Source organism: Ursus arctos, unplaced genomic scaffold, assembly GCF_023065955.2.
Source record: "Ursus arctos isolate Adak ecotype North America unplaced genomic scaffold, UrsArc2.0 scaffold_11, whole genome shotgun sequence".
NCBI classification, from domain to species: Eukaryota; Metazoa; Chordata; class Mammalia; order Carnivora; family Ursidae; genus Ursus; species Ursus arctos.
Window position 1 is genome coordinate 70,237,033 of NW_026622775.1, and position 18,646 is coordinate 70,255,678.

Consider the following 18,646-nt stretch of genomic DNA (forward strand, 5'->3'; position numbering starts at 1 on the left):
AAATACTCTTTATTATATAGCAGGTGCTAGTCTAAAAGAACTTTTGTCAAGAACTGGAAAGAAAGGGTTCTGAGTACCTTCCAGAGTCAAGGTGTGTCATTCAACACTTCAGCTAAATTCAGGGACAAGTTTCATAGTACTTTTTCTTTTTAAATATATATTTTTAAAGATTTTATTTATTTATTTGACAGAGATAGAGACAGCCAGCGAGAGAGGGAACACAAGCAGGGGGAGTGGGAGAGGAAGAAGCAGGCTCATAGCAGAGGAGCCTGATGTGGGGCTCGATCCCACAACACTGGGCTCACGCCCTGAGCCGAAGGCAGACGCTTAACCGCTGTGCCACCCAGGCGCCCCCATAGTACTTTTTCTAATAGGACAGCTCCTATCATGAAGATTAGTGCACAAGAATAACAAGACAGTTACCTCCAAGTAATAAAGGACAGCCTCTTTTGAAGAGATCTCTGCAGTAGTCTAAGAGCCACATGATCTAGTGGTGGTGTTCTTATGGTCTCGTATTACTCATCATTAAGTGCAAGTCACCATGATTTGCGGAGGCAGGCAAGTTAACCCCTGGCTTCCATGTACCAAAGGTGTTCATGGTGCTCCTGGTATCTCCAAAGTGGTCTCCCAGCAGGATTATAATCCTTAGGGTTCTTAGTGTTGTTCAAAGAATTGAGCCTAGCATTTGTTTTTGGAGGGAACTGCTAGAGGGCAGTCAGTTCACCCTCCTCTCCCTGTCCACACCACCAGCCAAGTGGCATTCATCCATCCACCCAACGGGATGACTGGTCAATGGTTAGGGGAATGATGGTGAGATCCAGAGGTGCTGATGGGTGTTTTGTGTGGAAAGGGCAGAGCTAGGACAGGCTTCTGCTTTTTCTGATAGAGCCTAGCTAAGATTAAAGAGAATGGTGATCGAACAGAAGGCCAACTCAGCAGTCAGTTCAGTGTCAAGGGCTTGCAACAGGTGGAGAGAAGCAGGGTGCTTTCCTTTGTGGGGAAGCTCTAGAGGCAGTCTGGAGGACAAAGATCATTAACGTCCTACCCTCTCCCACGCCTTCCAGGCGACTGAAGTGGTTCTTCCCGGGTGCCTAATTCATTATTCTCCCCCTACTGTGTTCCATTCCAGGAACTATAAACTTACTATTTGTCTCACACAGACCATTTGTCCAGAAGGATCAGAAACAACAGGGACAAGGGTATTTTTATAAAATTTAATCAGTTGTGTTCCTAGTGTCTGAGTAACTTCTTTCACAGCAACTCAGGACAAAAAAAAAAAGAAAACCTAAAAATTCTATTATTAATTTGTCAGGTCCAAATATCTTTTTTTTTAAGATTTTATTTATTTATTTGACCAAGAGAGATAGCGAGAGAGGGAACACAAGCAAGGGGAGTGTGAGAGGGAGAAGCAGGCTTCCCACCAAGCACGGAGCCCGATGCGGGGCTCGATCCCAGGACCCTGGGATCATGATCTGAGCCGAAGGCAGACGCTTAACGGCTGAGCCACCCAGGCGCTCCAGGTCCAAATATCTTAATACATATTTATGTTGTCACTGCTTTGTAGCCATTTGAAAAAATAATACATATAAATTGAAAGACAAATAATACTTTTATTCTGTTTTTAAGTAACCATAGTTACTTGCTAATGGGGTGTACTGGGTGCTGTACGAGTTCTCAAACCTTGGCATCAGATTGGATATCTCCATGCTCATTGCCTGTTCCACACTGCTATTCACACAGTAGTGCTTTTTATCACAGCAACTGCAGGAAACCCAACTTTGCAAAGATATGACATTATTAAGAGCACAATAATCCAATGTCCAAACCACGATCTACCTTATACTAGTGGTTCACACAGTTTCCCACAGATGTCGGGAATCATCGTGCTTCCCTTGAACATTTAAAATATTCTCTGGTGGTCCATGGGCTTACTGCGGCAGCACCCTGGCATGCATGATACAGTTTGGGAACTGTGGGTCTCACACAGAATTGTTTAGTTTGGGGCACAAAGTTCTTGGGGGGAGAATTCAAAATCAGTTGGCCACACTTGATATTCCTTAATAGTGTGAATGTTAACAAACCGTACGACAATATTTTAAAGCTTGGTAGTGAGCATTAACCTCGAATCCCCTCGGCTTCCTTCTGGCTGGATGGCCACCAGAGGACGAAGCTACCAGGTCTGCTGGGGTCGCCTTCAGGGGAAACATCATGTGCATCAGGGAATCTCAAATTCTCAACATAGGTCTGTATAACATCCGACCTTTCACCTGATTAGTACGAGGGAGTGGCCAAGAAGAAATGATTGCTTTCTAAAACAGTCCAATTTGGGGACCACATTGCCTTACTAACATGCCCCGACCAGGAGGAGGTGATGGAGGTAGGGTCAGAAGTCGTCCTGAGTTAACTTTTGAAGAATCAGTTCCTATGCTCCACAATCCCAGATGCCTGCGGTCGGTGGATGGCACCGAAGTTCCGTCAAATACCTTGAGGAGCTTGAGAGCCCACTGCAAAGGTGCATCGTGGCCAGACCGCAAATGCCTGAAAAGCCAGAAATATAACAAGTATCAGTTTCAAGGGCTACAAGGAGCTAGCCAGAGTCAGCTGATCGGACTCCACACTGCAGCAACATTGCAACCCGACAAGTGATCAACAGCGGGGAGCCACCACCAGGAGCCCCAGGAGGGGACCCAATGTTCCACGGACTCAACTGCCTCGCCCTGCGCAAAGGCCTCCCTCTCCGAGAGACACACAGTTCAACTTTTATTATGAGCCGCAGGCCTGGCATGCAGCAATGGCTAGTGCTTCTGAAACACAGAGTCTTCACTCGGTGCCCAGTCTATGCTGGTGGGGGTGCTGCGTGTCTGCTCTAATGATGGGTCCAGGCGGCGAACACGGCTGTGCGGGCAGGGCAAGCTCGCTCTGCAGCTTCATTCTGGTCGGTCTCAGAGGATGGACCCTCACCAGGAGCCCCTACCCGAGTGACCCAAACAGTTCCATCAGCAGCCATGATTTGTTTCCATGGTTCATGACCCCAAAGAGGGAAGAATCTGCCAGTCTGTAGTTTTCCAAGTGGCAGACAAAACAGCTAGGCCATTGTCAACAGCCAGGAGGCAGTAAAAATGTAACAAGGTTCATCAGGGAGCACTGGCTGGAGCTGTGAGGTTGGCTTCGAGTTCTGCCCACTGAGAGGAGTGAGCACATCTGTTTTCCATTCCACACAGCTGGCACGACGCTGACCGGCCACAGTGGCCCGGCGGACATCATGGGTTTCAGCAGAGCCAGACCATCAGTGAACCAGGCCCAGGCCTTCAGGAAAACCTCTGTGGATTGACAGCCCCACTGAGCGAGTGGCTTTGCTTCAGCTGCGGAGTGGAGGATAACCTTTCCCCCAAAGGGAGAGCTGCCTTTTCTTCATGTAAAGCTGAAAATGCCACCGAGCCAGGTAGCTGTAGACTTAAATACACCATTTCCATCAGACAAGTGAGGCTTCTCAGGCCCTTTCCCACATTATTCGTCGTTGAGTCTGAGCTAACCTACCCACCCCCACAAGATAACAGTCACAAGGTCTCCATGGCTGTGTGTTTTAGCCCTGTCAAAGTGTTCAGCTTTGACAAGAGCCCAATAGAAGCTAAGAGCTGCTTTTCTTTTCTTTTTTTTTTTTTTTAAGAGCTGCTTTTCAAAAGAGGTGTAACTCTTAGCAACACGAGGGAGGCAACCCCCGTCTCCCCCACCCTTGCCCCACAAAAAGGGGTGCCTCCTGGGACAGGCAGCCTCCCTAGAAAATGATCAATCAGGAAAATGATGAATCAGAGAGATTTTTAGCTTAAAGGGGTCATAAGGTTGCGGAGTCCCGAAAACACTAGCACTTCTCTGATGCAGAATTCCAGATTGATCTAATCCCTTCAGGCATTTATGAGCATTCACAGTGCGTTCATGGAAAACACCAATGCCAATTACACACTCAGCAGTGAAAGCCACTAGAACAGTACATTGACTTGGCCCAAGGCCCTGCCCACAAGGTCAACGAGATCCTTTCTTCTCTCTGGAAAAGTGAGGGACATTCTTCCCTGGGGAGGAAGCGAGGAGAGTTGCAAAGCCTTTTTTGCAATTGCTCAGAAATGTGGAGCAATTCTTTAGCACACACCTACAACCTACATAAGAATAGCCATTCCTTCATTCTTTCAACAGATACTCATTTGGTGCCTATTATGTGCAAGGAACTATTTCAAGTTCTGGGGAAACAGTAATGAGCAAAAATCTCTACTGTCATATAGCTTATGTTCTAAGAGGAACATCGGGGGAAAAAAGGAAATAAAAAATATGTCAGATGGTGGTAGATGCTATGGGAAAAAGGGAGCAGGAAAAGGGGCACTAGGAGTGTGGGGGATGGGGCCTTACTAATTTATATAGTGTGGTCGGGTTATATAGTCTCAGAAACCTGAAAGAGTGAGGAAACAAGACGTGAAGAGATCCGGGGAAGTGGGTTCGAGGCAGGGGGGATATAACACCAAAACCCTAAAGCTGGAGTCTGCCTGCTTTGTTTCCAAAGTATCAAGGCCTGTGCCGCTGGAGTTGAGTGACCCAGGAGGGTAGGACACGAAATCACAGAGGATACACGAGGATCTGTGAAGTCTTGGTAGATGGAACAGACTTGGCTTTTACTCTGAGGGAGGTGGGAAGTGGCATGGTACGGCACATCTGACTAGGATCTCTCAGGCCGTGTGTGGAGAACACACTGGTGACCGGAGGGGGGACGGTGGCATTGTAGAGGCAGACAGACTGTTTAATAGGCAATCATAAGTTCCACGAAAGAGGATGCTGGTTTGGTCGAGAGTGATAATGCTAAAAGTGTGGTGAGAACTGATAACATTTCAGATAAATCCTTTTTAATTATAATTTTGAAAAATAGAACCACAACACCGTTATCACAGCTTTAAAAAACTAACAATAAATATTTAATATTATCAAATATCTAGTCAATATACAGATATACAAGATTACCTCATGAGTTTTTTTTACATTTGTTAGAAATGTCAAAGATAAGGCTGGGTATGTGTTAAAGAAGTGAAAACAGATTTTACTCAGTAACCACTGATGGCAGGGAGAAGAGCTGAGCTCTACTCTGTGAAGAGGCAACAGGGCATTTTTAATGGAGAATGAAGAGCAGGGCCTCATGCTAAAAATTATAAAGGGTTGGTCACTGTAAATGTATTAGGCCAGCAGTGGGTGCTAGCTGGCAATTATGGAAGTTGGGAATATCCACCCGGAGACAGGGAGACCAGCGGCCTCTCCTTCCTGATTATACTTCAAAGGAATGGCTTTCAGGTCCTTGAGACAGACATTTGGCAGTTATAGAAGATACATCTACCTCTCAAAGGGACGGAGGAAGGATTCACAACTGCAAGCCCTTTCTAGTGAATGCTCTAAGAAAACGAGTTGCGGCCGATGTCAGGTAATAGCTGCAACAAAGAGCAATGTTTTTTTGACAGCTCTGAGCTTTTCCAAACAGGAACTCCAAAGGGGCTGGGTTGTCCCAGGGAGGAGGCCTTAAGCTGCTAGAAGCCATGTTGAAGTTTGGTCAAGCTTCTTAGGGCGGGGGTTTGAAGGGAGTCTTCATGTTGAGAGGTTTTTGCAGTTCTCAGAATCTGTATCAGATAAGGTCCACATATTGTAACTGATTGACATTCTGTCTTAAATTTCTTTTAACCTATAGGGTCCTCCTTCTTCCCTTTTATCCCTTAAAACTTGTTTGTTGAAGAAGTGGAGTCATTTGTCCTACAGACACAACCAAGATTTTGCTGACTGGACTCTCATGGCTTATTTTAATATGTTTCTTGGTCCCTATCTTTCCCCACAATTGGTACTTAGGGTTGAGTTGCCTAGTAGACATACAAAAAGAGATGGGAGGGCAGGCAGTTGGGTATAAGGCTGGGAGACAGGAGAGATCCAACTGGGAAAAATAAATTGAAAGTCATGGGCACAGAGAGTTTAAAGCCAATTCCAGATGTGATTGCCGAGGGAATGAGAGGATAGGAAAAACCCTCTAAGGGTTTAGGGGTGCAAAGACGGGGCAGTACCAGGAAGAATGAGGAGAACATCCAATGTGAGGGCAGTGATCCCGAAGACAAGAAAAGAAGGTACTTAAAGAAGGACGGAGTGCTCAACTGTGTCAAATGTGGTAACGGATTCCAACAAGTAAGGATTGCACATTTCTATTGTTCAGTAGAGATGTCACTGGTGACCTTGAGAAGAGCTGTTTGGAATGGGTTCAAGAGGGAATGAATGACAGCACATGGAGACATGTAAAGGCAACTCAGTTGGTGGAACCTAATTCACATCCAGAACCCCAGCACAAGAGATCTGGGGAAATGTGGTATTCCCTTTCTTTTTTTAATTTATTATTTTTATTTTTAATTTTTTTGGCGGTATTCCCTTTCTAACCCCAGTGATTAGGTGGTACTTGAGTGCCCATAAGCTGTATTCACCGCAGTCGGCTGGGAAGCAGAGGAAAAAAGGTTAACTGGAGGCCAACACAACCTCGAAGGAAAACTTGTTGTTTTCCAGATGGATCCATAAGAGCCTATTTGTATCCTGTGAAACTGATCTAATAAGAGGGGAAACTTGGGGTATTATGTAGGGGGGTTGCTGGAGCAATATCCTTGAATTGGGAAGAGGGGATGGAATCTAGTGCCCCAGGGAAGGGTCTGGTCTCGGGGAAGAGCAAGACTGTCCATCCACAGTAACAGAAGGCGAGGCTATGCATCTGGACACAGATGCAAACAGACCCGTCGATGCCGTAGAGAGAGCATGTGTTCTAAGTGCTTCTACTTTCTTAGTGCGGTAAGAAGCAGGGTTGTCAGCTAAGACTGAGAAGTGGAGAGGTGTTGGAAGTTTGAGGACACGGGAACGGGGGTTAGCTGGTACTCTCTGGGGTGTGAGGAAAACAAACAGACAAAGAAAATGTAGATTATTGGTCTTAAAGTGAGCTTGGCTGGGTGTTTCCTCAGCCAAGTTTCAACTCTCAGAGGAAATGCAGAGTAAGCAGAGATCTAGATTTACCTAAAAGTGGGATTTTTTCCAATGAGTAAGATAGGAGAGAAGGGCAAGGGCACTGAGAGTGTATGTGAGGAAGTGGTTACATGGACCACACATGATATCTACAGAGGAAACGGAGGGTTTGCTTATGTAAGTGATGTGCCTTGGAAACTCTTCCCTGTCCCACCTGGGACCAGCAGTTGTTCACTTATTCTTTTTTGTTGTTGTTGTTAAGTAGGCTCCATACACCCAGCATGGAGCCCAGTGAAGGGCTTGAACTCACAACCATGAGATCAAGACCTGAGCTGAGATCAAGAGTCACTGCTTAACCGACTGAGCCACCCAGGCGCTCCTGTTCAGTTATGGTTAAAGTAAGTTAAATAGATGTGACAGAGGCCGCTCGTTGTTCCACAATATCCTCTGTTTCATTCTCCCATGATCATGAACCTTGACTCTTAGGAGGGTATATGTTCATTCAAGACAAAGACCATATTTGTCAGCCTCCTTCAAGGCCAGGGGTGACTATGTCTCCACTTTCTGGACAAAGATACATCACCATCAATATTATGAGACAGCTCCCAGGAACCTCCCTAAACGGAGATATGGTACACACCCTGTCCTTTGGCAAGGTGGAGGGCTATGAACCTTTCATTTATCTGGCTGCCTGGGGTGGGGACGCAATGACGAGAGCTCTGGTCTTCCACTGAGAACATGAGGATGAGGTCCACGCCTAGACACCATAGGGAGATAAGCTGGAGGAACCCGAGGACCTGGGTCTTTGTGGTGCAGAGTTGCCATACCAGCTGACTGTGCATCTTTAGGGTTTTACAAGAGAGAAACAAAATTCTGTTTGTTTAAAGCACTGTTTTTGGAGGGCTCCATTTCTCTTAGATGAATCTAATTTAAACTGGTATTTTGGGAAACATTTTTAATGAAAGATACATAGCTATTTTAAATATTTTAACTTGACACTTATTAATGGACATTGACCCACTGGTCTTTTGGTGTAGGGGCAAGCCCTTTTGAGTAGGGTTCCACTAATTAGCATTCCACAGAAACCACACGTGCCCATAACACACCACTAAGATCACCAGTTTCGATTTCTTCAAAAGCAGAATGCAAAGGCAAAGCCTTAGGGAACTTGTGAAGCCATGTGAATGCAATAACCTGAATGTTTACTATTACCCCCATCTTTACGTCTTCCTTGCCTACACTTAATTCAACAGTATTTTTTATTGACTCACTTTTATTAAGTCTTTCCACAGCATTTGCTTTGGTTTAGGTGAACTCTGTTTTAGCACTCACCACTCATCAGTTTATATATTTGATTACATATATACCTTATTTTTATCAGAAATACTTTCTCTTAGCCTTCATATTTTATTTGTTTATGCAATGTTTAATTGAATTCCACAATTACACCAGTGAACACAACTGGCAGAGATGAGCTGGGGAAAACATAACTGACTTTTGGGAAGCATATAACCCGACTGAGGGGGCAGTGCATTCTTCCCACATCGACCCTCTCTGACGTCTGACGGAGGGAAGAGAGGGAATGTTAGTCATCTGTCCATTTGAGTACAGGTCAGATCTTCTACCCAGCATCTTTTTACATTTGTATAATTTAAAAGAATCTTGATTGTACATTTAACTTTACAAATGCAAGAGCAACTCTTAACACACTGTTGATGGGCATGTATGGATAGGTATGAGCATTCTGGAGGGCAGAATCTAACAAAGCCTTAAAAATGTCATAGAGCTGACACGGCAAAACCAGTTTTAATAAAGAATCCTAAAAAATAATTGAGGCATTTCCAAAAGAGTTCCTATGATTATCTTGCCCTGGGGAAAGGTTTAAGAGCCACGTGGAGTATGGCTAGTTTTACGTACCGACCGTGTTTTCATTTGGAATATACTGTTTTGAAGGAATGCATCAGAGAGAACTTTAACTCTGGACTGGCAGCATGACATGGTCCCAGAAAGCTTTATTAAAATTTTGGATCCTTAAGCCGACTGCGGTGAATACAGCTTATGGGCAGTCAAGTACCACCTAATCACTGGGGTTAGAAAGGGAATACCGCCAAAAAAATTAAAAATAAAAATAATAAATTAAAAAAAGAAAGGGAATACCACATTTCCCCAGATCTCTTGTGCTGGGGTTCTGGATGTGAATTAGGTTCCACCAACTGAGATCTGAAAGGTGGAAGGCAGGCCATCTTCCTACCACATTAGCTGTTTTCTGCCGCCACAGCTGTGGAGTCTGATTCTTCTCTTTCTCGCACACCCACCGCGACTGTATCAACAGACCACACTGGCTCTACCTTTGAAATAACTACCTAGAATCCATGCACTTCCCAGCACCTCCGCTCTTCCCACCCTGGTCCACAGCACAACCATCTGTCACCTGGATGACTGTAGCAGCCTTCAAACCGGTATCTCTGCTTCTACCTTTGCCTCGACCCGCCAGCTAAAGTGAGCCTTGTCAAACCCAGGGAGCACTTGCGACAATGAACCCTTTCACTTAGAAGACAGCCCAACTCCGCTTAGTGGCCCAAAGCGCAGGCTGACCCGGACCACCCACCCCACACCTCCTCCGCTACCGTTCTCCTCCTGGTTTCAGCTCCAGCCGGTCACCTTTGCTGCTCCTGATTCTAGCTGCCTTCACGCCCCACCGATCCCGCCAGCTCACTTCCTCCAGTGGCACTTTCTCAACTGTGACGCGCCGAGCCACCACCTGTAGATCTCCCCTACCCTTTAAAAGCATTCCCAAGCACGTCACCTCCTACAACTCATTTATGCTATTGTCTGTCTCCCTCACTAAAATGGAAATTCTGGCAGGACAGACATCTTCCTTTTTTGTCACTCATGTATCGTAAGCTACAATGTGCCTCGCCCCCAGGAGGCACTCTGTCTGTGGGGTTTTTCTTCAGGTGTCCCAGGGCCCAGTCTTTAGCTCTGTGGTTCTCCAGAGGCAGCTGAGGCTGTGGGGATTTCGGGATCACTGGCCCGCAGCTACGCGGTGCCCTATAAGTCAACAGCTCACAGCCGGATTCTCCACCCTCCCGACTATGGTAGAGGTTGTGGCACCCCTGGTGGGAGTTCTCTGCTGTTTGGATTCCTGCAGGCTCAACCTAGTACTCACTCCTCCAGCTTTCCGATGAGTCTGTAAACACTTATTTTCCTGTATTGAACTCTTCTGCTTAGAATAACTGCAATGGCTTTTGTTTTTCCACGGAACCCTGACAAATACACAAGATAGAGTTGTCGGATCAGTGACGATGAGGACTGCGTCTTTTTCTGACTGGGTCTTAGATGGAAATGAGCCCCTGCCTCAGTCCTTGGGGAGCTGGATCAGTGACCACTCCCAACACAAGGGAACAAGAGAAATGCTTCAGAAGAGCTGAGTCAGAAGTCGGCCACACAGAGAGTTACCAGAGTTGGCATTCTCTCTCCATTTTTTTCAGGGGATACCTCTGAGACCCAACCGCACTCCAGTCCCTACCCTCTATTGGTAAAATTCTGGCAGCAGAACCGTATCCATGAGGAGCTGTAAATACCACATCGGTCACTAGCTACTGCCATCTGAAGAGGGGAATGCCCCGACTGTGAATGTCCTGCTCTAGGATGGGGGTGGGGGCACAGAATGAACAGGCAGTGGATGTCATTTTTCACATAATACCTAAGAAGTAAGCCTCTTTTCCTTTACAGAGCCAAGCGTTAAGTGGCCAATTTAATTGGACCACGGGGGTAGGCCTAGGATTAAAAGACCCTGTCTTTAATTTGTTCAGCTAGCTCAGACGTATCAGAAGTACAAGAGGCTCATTTACAAAGAGCTGCATATATTTTTAAGATAAAGCACATGAAGAGACAATGTAATATTTATATCATCATATATAATATATACAATTTTAGAGTCTGAAAAAGAGTATGTACAAAAATGTTAGAACTGGTGTATTTAGAAGAAAAGGTAATTGAACATTTAAAAAGCTCTACCTAGATATACCTCGACTCTGTCATTCCCGCTTCTTCCCCACTAACAAAACTCTGTCTCACGGAACAGGTTGCCAAAGGCCTGGGGACAAACTGCTCCACCCACCTCTTTGGCAGCATCCCATCCGAGGGCGGGTATGTGACCCAGCTCTGTCAGAGACACAGGGGGCAGGTCTCTTTGTGCTCCCGAAGGAATAGTCCTCCCTAAGAGCACGATGAAGAGACAGTTCCTTTACCGCTGTCCACTTCGCTTCCTGCTGCGGCTTTGGCCCCTCATGTGAAGAGATGCCGCTGAGCTGTGGCAGCCACTTTGCAACTCGGAGGCTAGCAGAACAAACGAGCCTAAGAAAACCCTGATGACTGGCTGGCTGCCACCGAACTCTGGAGCCATTTATCTCTAGACCTCCCGTGACAGGTGATAACTAAACATACTATTGCTTATGCCACGGTCAGCCCAGCCTCCCGTTACACTTGTGCTGCTACTCGCTCTGCAGAAGCACTTTTCTGTCTGGCACCAAACGAATGCTTTATGTTCACTCTAATTTACAAACAACCCTATGAAATGGCTGCTATTACCTCACTTTTTATAGAAGACAAATAAAACCAAGCTTAGGGAGGGTAAGTAATTTTCCCCAAAGTTACTGGTGGAGTGGATTCAAACCCAACCCTGACTCTAGTGTCACTCTACTCACACAGTTAAAAAACAAACAAGTCTGTAGTTCTCTCTTCTAGAACCCTAACAAAATGGCTACACACAGATGCAGGTAGTAATAAATTTGCATACATTTGCACTCACACATACGAATTTTGACTTTAGGCTTTTTCCTCCCGTTATTTGCATTTATTTGTTGGTAGAAACATATGCTTCGGAGGCTTGGTCAAGAAAGCAGACTTGTTTCATATTTTTTCCACGCTTTCACAGATGACATCCGATCAGCATATCGGGGTTACAGAGATAGGTCATGGGGACTCTGACACAGGGTCCTAACAGTCAATCCCCGACACCTGAAATGGAGAATGTGAAAGCGGTACATGCCCTTCCTCCAGCTTTCTTGGGAGAGCCAAAGACTGCAAAATACCAAAGAGCTAACGAGGCAGGGCCTTTGAGTTAGCCCAGAAAAGCAGAAGTGTTTCTGAACCAAAGAAACAGAAGAGAAACAGAGGATTGCACTAGGGGCCCAGTGCCAGTGCATCAGCTATCTAAAAGAAAGCACTGGAGCCTGGCGAACAAAGCTCAGCCTTTGACCAAATACAACTTTCATGGTTCACGTCTCCACAACGGCCTTCTGGCCTTTACAAGACACCAGAACACTACTACGCTTGAAGCTCACGTGAGCTCTTAGCTACAGAAGGGGCAACGTTCAATCCCTCCTCAGAGCTGCTGGCTAGGGAGCTTGAGGGGCTTGGCATAGGAAAACCCCAGTCGCCATGAATAAAAAACAGACTCCTGGGACAGAAACGTGAGACTAAAGGAAGGCATATCTATCCCAAACCTCTGGGGCCACCTCAAAGTCAGGAGGAGGCCTGTGTGGTCATCACTGTTCCAGAGGCAGTTGGCTTCAGCTCACACCAAAGGGAGCTCTGACATCGCTGTCTAATGACCAGACACTGCTGCAGGCAGCCCTCCCTAACCCTTAAGATGTCTCCCACCACCGAGCAGGGAAAAGACCTGGCTCTGTGGACGGAGGATGAGGGAAGGGAAGCTGCTCCTCCGCGAGCAACGTGCTTGAAGGATCAAGAGCATGACGACCTGGTAAAAGGAACAAGGTCAGAGACCCGTGAACTAAAAGGCCATTGTGGCCAGCAGGGACTGGGATGCAGACCTGCTGACGGTAGGACAGGAGGTGGGGGGGCTCTCAAATTCAAAGCTTTTGAAGTGGGAGGTCATCTGTCAAGCGTCAAAGCCACTACGCAATGAATCTCTCATTGCCGTCTTACCAAGGTTGTTTTTCGGCAGTATTTGAGTGCGGTTATAATTCTGAGGCTCACAGGATTGTCAGGAAATATTTAAACGGAAGCCAAGAGTACTGCAAGAGTACTGCTAGTCATTGCAGGGCTTATGGGTGGGGGATGAGTCCTGGGACCCCAATATCACCCAAAGGCAAGTGTAGGGTGCTGGGAGGAGTCTCTGACTTCACCTCTGGTAGAACCCAGAGCTAGCACCTCACCGCACGGAACAGGCAGCACGTGGCTAGGTGCTCTCAGGACAGACGGCAGAGAAGGGCCTGAACCTGTACCTTCAGAGCTTCCGGCCCAGGGGATGGCCCATGCAGTAAGGAGGCAGGGAGACAGCAGCTCTAGTCACGTCTCCCGAGAGATTCTTGGAATCTCTATGTTGTTTGAAAACAGACTCAGGCAAAGGGAAGGGAAACTAACATTTATTGAGTGCCCACTGTGTTTATCTGGCCTTGTGCAAGGAGTTTTCATCTACGGCATTCCGTTTCATCCTCACACCAACCCTGTGAGGTAGGTACTATCCTCATTTTTGTCCCATGAGGAATATGAGGCTCAGAAAGGTTAGGTAGTTTGTCCAAGGTCACACAACTAGTAACTGATGGAGCTGGGACTGAGCACCGAGTCCCAGACTCAAAAATTCCCTGCTCTCTCTCCAACACTGCTTCTTGGTAAGAAGAAGGGAGAAAAAGCAGCAATAGTCATTATGCTTCCTACCCTGAGAACAAGATAGTCAGCAAGAGGAGGAGCCTGGACTTCCCCGCAGACCCTCCCCTCTCCACCTGGGAATAATATAAGAGATAAATATAAAAATAAATAGAAGGGACAAGTCCCCCAGCAGCGAGGATGTGCAGGATCCATGCTGTGGGAAGGCCACCGTGCCATTCACAGCTGCCGTGGGAGGGAGCCACGTGGGCCCTGTGGGGAAAACTGGGACAAAGGCTGACAAAGGCTGCCAAAGCCTGGAGTGGGTGGGCTAAACAGGCCCCTTCTGGGTCGCACAGATTGGAGAACAAAACGTCTGGAGCAGGCAGCAGCCGTGGGCACAGTCACCATCATCCTCCATCTGCTCATTTTACCGGTGTTTGTGATCCAAGAGGGACTCAAAATCGGGGGAACATACAAGTTTGTGCTTTATGTGTCCCAGGACCGTCATCTCACCGGTCCTACTGTCTCCAAGGCCCACGGACACCAGCTCCTGCCAACCAACAGAGACAAGGATGAGAACTGAAAACACACGGCCCATTCCTCAGTCCTATGATTTTCAGGTGATAATCCCAAGGACACTTCTCTCTCAGTTAGCACTGACTCCTCAACACTCCTTTCTTCTTAAGGCTCTCACCTGCAGAAAGGAGCAGGCAGTTCCCATCGTTACATCCAGAGTCACCTTGCCCAGGAGGAGCTGCACCTTTCCTGACTTGCGGATGAGCAGCTTGCCAACCTGACCCTCTGTCAGGTCAGCCAGGGTGCAAGCATTCTCTGCCAGCCTGGCTTCCTGTGGGGAGAATCAGAAGATGGAAACTGGGTAAAGAGCCGCTTCCTCCAGCCTTCGTGAGTGACACCGCTCCCAAAGGAAGGATCAGCAGCAGAGGTTAGCATGAGCTTCTCCAGAGGGCCTTTCTCCAAGGCTCCCTGCTGTTGGCTGAACGACAAAACCCAAAGCAAACAAATGAACAAATGGACAAAATACTGCTAACTGCTAAAGATAAGTGATGGGATATGAAAATTTATGTTCTCTCATTTGTGTATGTTCAAAATATTTCATTGTCAAAAGTAAACACACGTAACAGGGGTTGAAGTACAAAGCCCCAAGTCCCTTGTGGGTAGAGAGAACAAATGTGTATCATTCGGACATTTCGGCTTGGGTGGCACACCTCTGCTTTCCTAACAGCTGTTTCCCTTCCTGGTCCCCCCGGCATTTTCACAGGACTCATTCCTGAGCATACCCGGTCTTTTTCCTGCTTTATAACCACCATCTGTCCATCCTCGCTCTGCACCTCTGTCTTGATAGGCTTGATGTCCTGAGTAGGCGGCTGGCCAGGGAGCGTGTCTGGCAGCTGAAGGAACAGCAGCTCTTCTTCCTGGGTGAGGCTCAGCTCCCTGAGCAACTCTGCCACAGACACGTCCTTTGGGAGGCCCAGGGTCTTTCTGGCTGTCCTGGGAGGAGCCTTCATCTTGGCCTCCTCCTCCTCATCTCGGGGCTCCTCTTTCACTGCCCAAGGTAACACAAATGGAAGAGCTATGAAGCGGCCACCTTGCTGTACCCATTCCTTCATCCCCCTCTGCTTCCCTGTCACCCAGCCACGAAGTGGGAGGGATTCCCTGGTTATGAAGAAGGATCCAGGAGTTGTGTGACTTATCTAACAAGGAGTATCTGAGGCTAGCCCCACAGATCCATGCCAGCATGAACTTTCTGAGAGTGAGAATTTGGTGTCCCTGTTCAGGTCATGTACGTTACAGCTGGAGTGGGGGAGGACCTACTCCTGAGTCTGGGAGGCTCATTCCTCGGGAGGATTCCTCGGGGGGGCAGCCACAGGGAAGGAGAGGAGACGTTAAAGGACACAGAGTACCTTTCACGACAGGTGCCTCCACCTCCATGTCCTCCTCCTTGGGGCCGGCCAGCCAAGGGTTAACATCCGGCTCTTCATTCTCTTCCTTAAAAAGCCACCCTGAGTGAGCCAGCGGCAGCTGCACAGGCATGTTTCGAGCGTCATTCCTCAGCCCAGGGTCATCGATGAACTACCAGGGAAGAGTCAGGGGGTCACTCGGTCTGGCTAGCACGCACACATACCTGGACTGCAGCCCCCCTCAGTCTTTTCTAACTGAAGATTCCTGCTGTTCACAGGCTTCCAGGACATCAGAGGGCTCTTTTTCCCCCCAGGCCCGGCTCCCCAGAAGCCCATTCCTCCCACCCTAGTGGTACCTACATCATCCTTCTCCAGCATGCGCAGGATCTGTTTCGTTTCTTCGTCTGTCTCCCTCTTCTCTTTTTTGATGTTGATGATATGAGAGGGCCCCATGTCTGACACATCCACTGTCTTATCCCAGCTCCCTGTGGAAAATCACTAGGCTCACCAGGGGTATGGAAGAGGCCAACAGCAAAGAAAACTAAACTGGGAGCAGGGGAGTTTTACTGCCCTTGCCCTTCTCTCGGGCAGTCTGGACCGAAATCCACTGATTCCTTCCTCCCAGAACCCCAGAAGCTTTGTACCCTTTTTCTTCATCATTTCAGCTGGACCCTGCTCAAAGATGGAGTGGGACTGGATCACTTCTGGGCGGCCCCGGCCCCGTCCATGCCCCTCTCGCTGTCGGTCTCTATCCCTGTCACGCTTCTCCTTCTTGATGGTTACTTCTTCCTTGGGCCTGGAAAAGAGGATGGAGTTCTCTGCCTCAGAGAACTGGTCTTACTCTCCCACACCACTCTACTTCACCTGAGTGGAGAATTAATGAGACAATAACTGTATCACAAGAAGCAGAACCCAATCCAAAGTCTAGCCCCTCTTCTACTTCCTTGATGGGACAGTGTCCCTTCAATCTCCTTTATTTTACCTTCTTGCTTGACAGTATATATTAGAACTACAACTCAAAAGTTGAATTACAGAGAGCGCCCCCAAATGGGGACTTTTTAGTGTTGCTTGAAAGCAAGAAGGTTGTAATACAAAAGAACATAAGTGAAAACCTAACACGTTTTTGTCTAAACTAGTGGCTCTTATCTCCAGCTGTAAAAGATAATCATTGTTGCACTGCAAAAAAGTTAAATCACCATTTCTAGAGATGGACTTCCAGGCACTGGTATTTTTTTAAACTTGCACATTAGAATCACCTGGCAACCAGGGTCCCAAATCACTAGTGAAACACATTAATACACAAATTTAGATTTCTGAGCCACATACCTAGTTATTTCCAAAAAGACCCAAATTCAGAGCAGTAAGGGGAAACTTTTAGAAGGCCCAGCTACTTACTCTTCCTTGATTTTCCGACTGATGATATTTGGCGTGAAGGTTTTCTGAAAGTAAAATACGGGAATCACTGATTTGGTAAGTTCTGATCCCAAAGTACAGAGACAAACGAAAACTCTCAAAGGGCATCTGGTATGGACCAAGATCACAATTCTATATTCCCGACTATGGTCAATGATTTACAGAGATAGACTTACTTAAAAGGGACGAACATCCTGTCATGATAGCAGTGGACTTACACACAGAACAGGGCACAAAACCTATTTAAGCTAGCAGCCTCAGCTTCTACCCTCTGAAAGGAGAGCCCTCAGGACTTTGAGAACTTATTGGTCTAATCTCACTTCCTGTCATCAAACTGCTATAGAAACCACAGAGTATCATAAGAAAGAGCTCTAGCAGCAAGGCTCTAGTAGGAAGTCGGCCAGCACTGACAAACAGATGATACAGCTAGACTGCCACCAGCATTTCCCAAGGCAAACAGGTCTTTGAAAACTGGCTGCTTTATGCTTCTACTACAGCCCCCTCCCCCACTAAATTTCAGGGCTATCCTTACATCTACAGTCATAAACACAACAGAAAAGGACACAGGGCCTCCAATGCCCTGCCTAGGATTCATTACACTCTAGATCACAGTCTGCAACTTTAATCCATGGCAAATACAGAACTCTCTAAAATTGTAACCCTGCTAGCTCTCATGGGTTTCTTAAAGGTGTCCAAAACACATAAAAAAGGTAAATAAGTACTGCTCAAGTTGCTTGGGAAGTAATTAGGATTCTCTGCCCTTCAGCCATCTCTGAGAACCACATCAACATCTTGTACCCAGTATCTAGAGCTGAAGGTAGGCAGACTCCCTAGAATTGTGAGAAGTCGGGGGGGGGGGTGGCAGGTTTCGTTAGGCCCAATACCAAGCCTGGCACACGGCTGGCCCTAGTGAACATCAGTTGAACCCCAGGGTCCTGGAATTCAAAATAGTAGGGTTTCTTTAGAAAGGTGCCGTCCGGTACCTTCTTGACTCCTCCGAGGGTGAGGTCCCTGGAGCGGATCGAGGGAAGGCGACCTGGAGTGAGGGGAGGCGCCGGCCGCCGCCCGATAAGCCCCCGTCCCCCAGAGAGGAGGGGGCGGGGACCTCCCGGAGCACTCGGCTCGCCCGCGCCGTTTCCTTGCGACATTTTGCCTGGGAGAAAAGAGGAAAGGGGCAACAAAGTCACTCGAGGGGGCGGACACACGGACCCTGGGCGGAACCCCACCCACGTGGCCTCCCGCCCCCCAGTCAGAGCGTCCCTCCCTTTCCACGTGGCAAGACTCCCCGGACCACCCAGTTAGAGCACTTGGCTCTCTCTCTGCCCAGGCCCCCGGCCAGGCACGAGGCAGAGACGCACCCCAGCGTACCCGGGCTGTGGATCCACACCACGCGCGTCGCGACTTCACCTCCGACGCAGCCCGCAGACGGCCCTGGGTCTCTGCGCCCGGCGGAAGTCTGCGTGGCAGGGCCCGGACGCCGCCATCTTGCCGCGGGGCGGAAGTGAGGTCGGTGGGCGGGGCCGGGCCACAGTATTTATCCGGCAGCTCCTAGCTCCCCTCCGCCTTCTCTTCCCGGTTCTTCCCGGAGTCGGGAAAAGCTGGGTTGAGAGGGCGAAAAAGGCAGAGGGGTCTGGTCTAGGTTACGCTGCGGTGCAGCGCTCGGGGGTCTTGGCCCGGGCCGAGGGGAT

The 18,646-nt window shown here is 47.9% G+C and overlaps 1 protein-coding gene across 2 annotated transcripts; it reads right to left on the reverse strand.

The window, feature by feature from the left end:
• Positions 1 to 1,323: 1,323 nt before the first annotated feature.
• Positions 1,324 to 18,461, reverse strand: POLR3D (RNA polymerase III subunit D). 2 transcript variants are annotated; one of them, XM_057310222.1, is made up of 9 exons: positions 18,327 to 18,455; positions 17,942 to 18,111; positions 16,941 to 16,984; positions 16,190 to 16,341; positions 15,906 to 16,030; positions 15,549 to 15,717; positions 14,925 to 15,190; positions 14,321 to 14,473; positions 1,324 to 2,538 (listed from the first exon to the last, which is right to left on the reverse strand). In XM_057310222.1, exons 2-9 carry the CDS (start codon positions 18,104 to 18,106, stop codon positions 2,476 to 2,478), a joined length of 1,137 nt encoding a protein of 378 aa, XP_057166205.1. In that variant the 5' UTR covers positions 18,107 to 18,111; positions 18,327 to 18,455; the 3' UTR covers positions 1,324 to 2,475. The 2 variants fall into 2 exon arrangements, with proteins under 2 accessions (XP_057166205.1, XP_026374824.2); XM_026519039.4 differs by lacking the exon at positions 1,324 to 2,538 and adding an exon at positions 11,845 to 14,176 and having other exon boundaries at positions 18,327 to 18,461.
• Positions 18,462 to 18,646: the final 185 nt, after the last annotated feature.

Coding starts and splice junctions, on each gene's coding strand:
- POLR3D (XM_026519039.4), bottom strand. CDS start 18,106: ATGTCGCAAGGAAACGGCGCGGGCGAGCCGAGTGCTCCGGGAGGTCCC. Junction 16,031..16,189: donor TGAAATGATGAAGAAAAAGG/GTACAAAGCTTC, acceptor GATTTTCCACAG/GGAGCTGGGATAAGACAGTG. Junction 14,474..14,924: donor TAAAGCAGGAAAAAGACCGG/GTATGCTCAGGA, acceptor TTCTCCCCACAG/GAAGCCAGGCTGGCAGAGAA.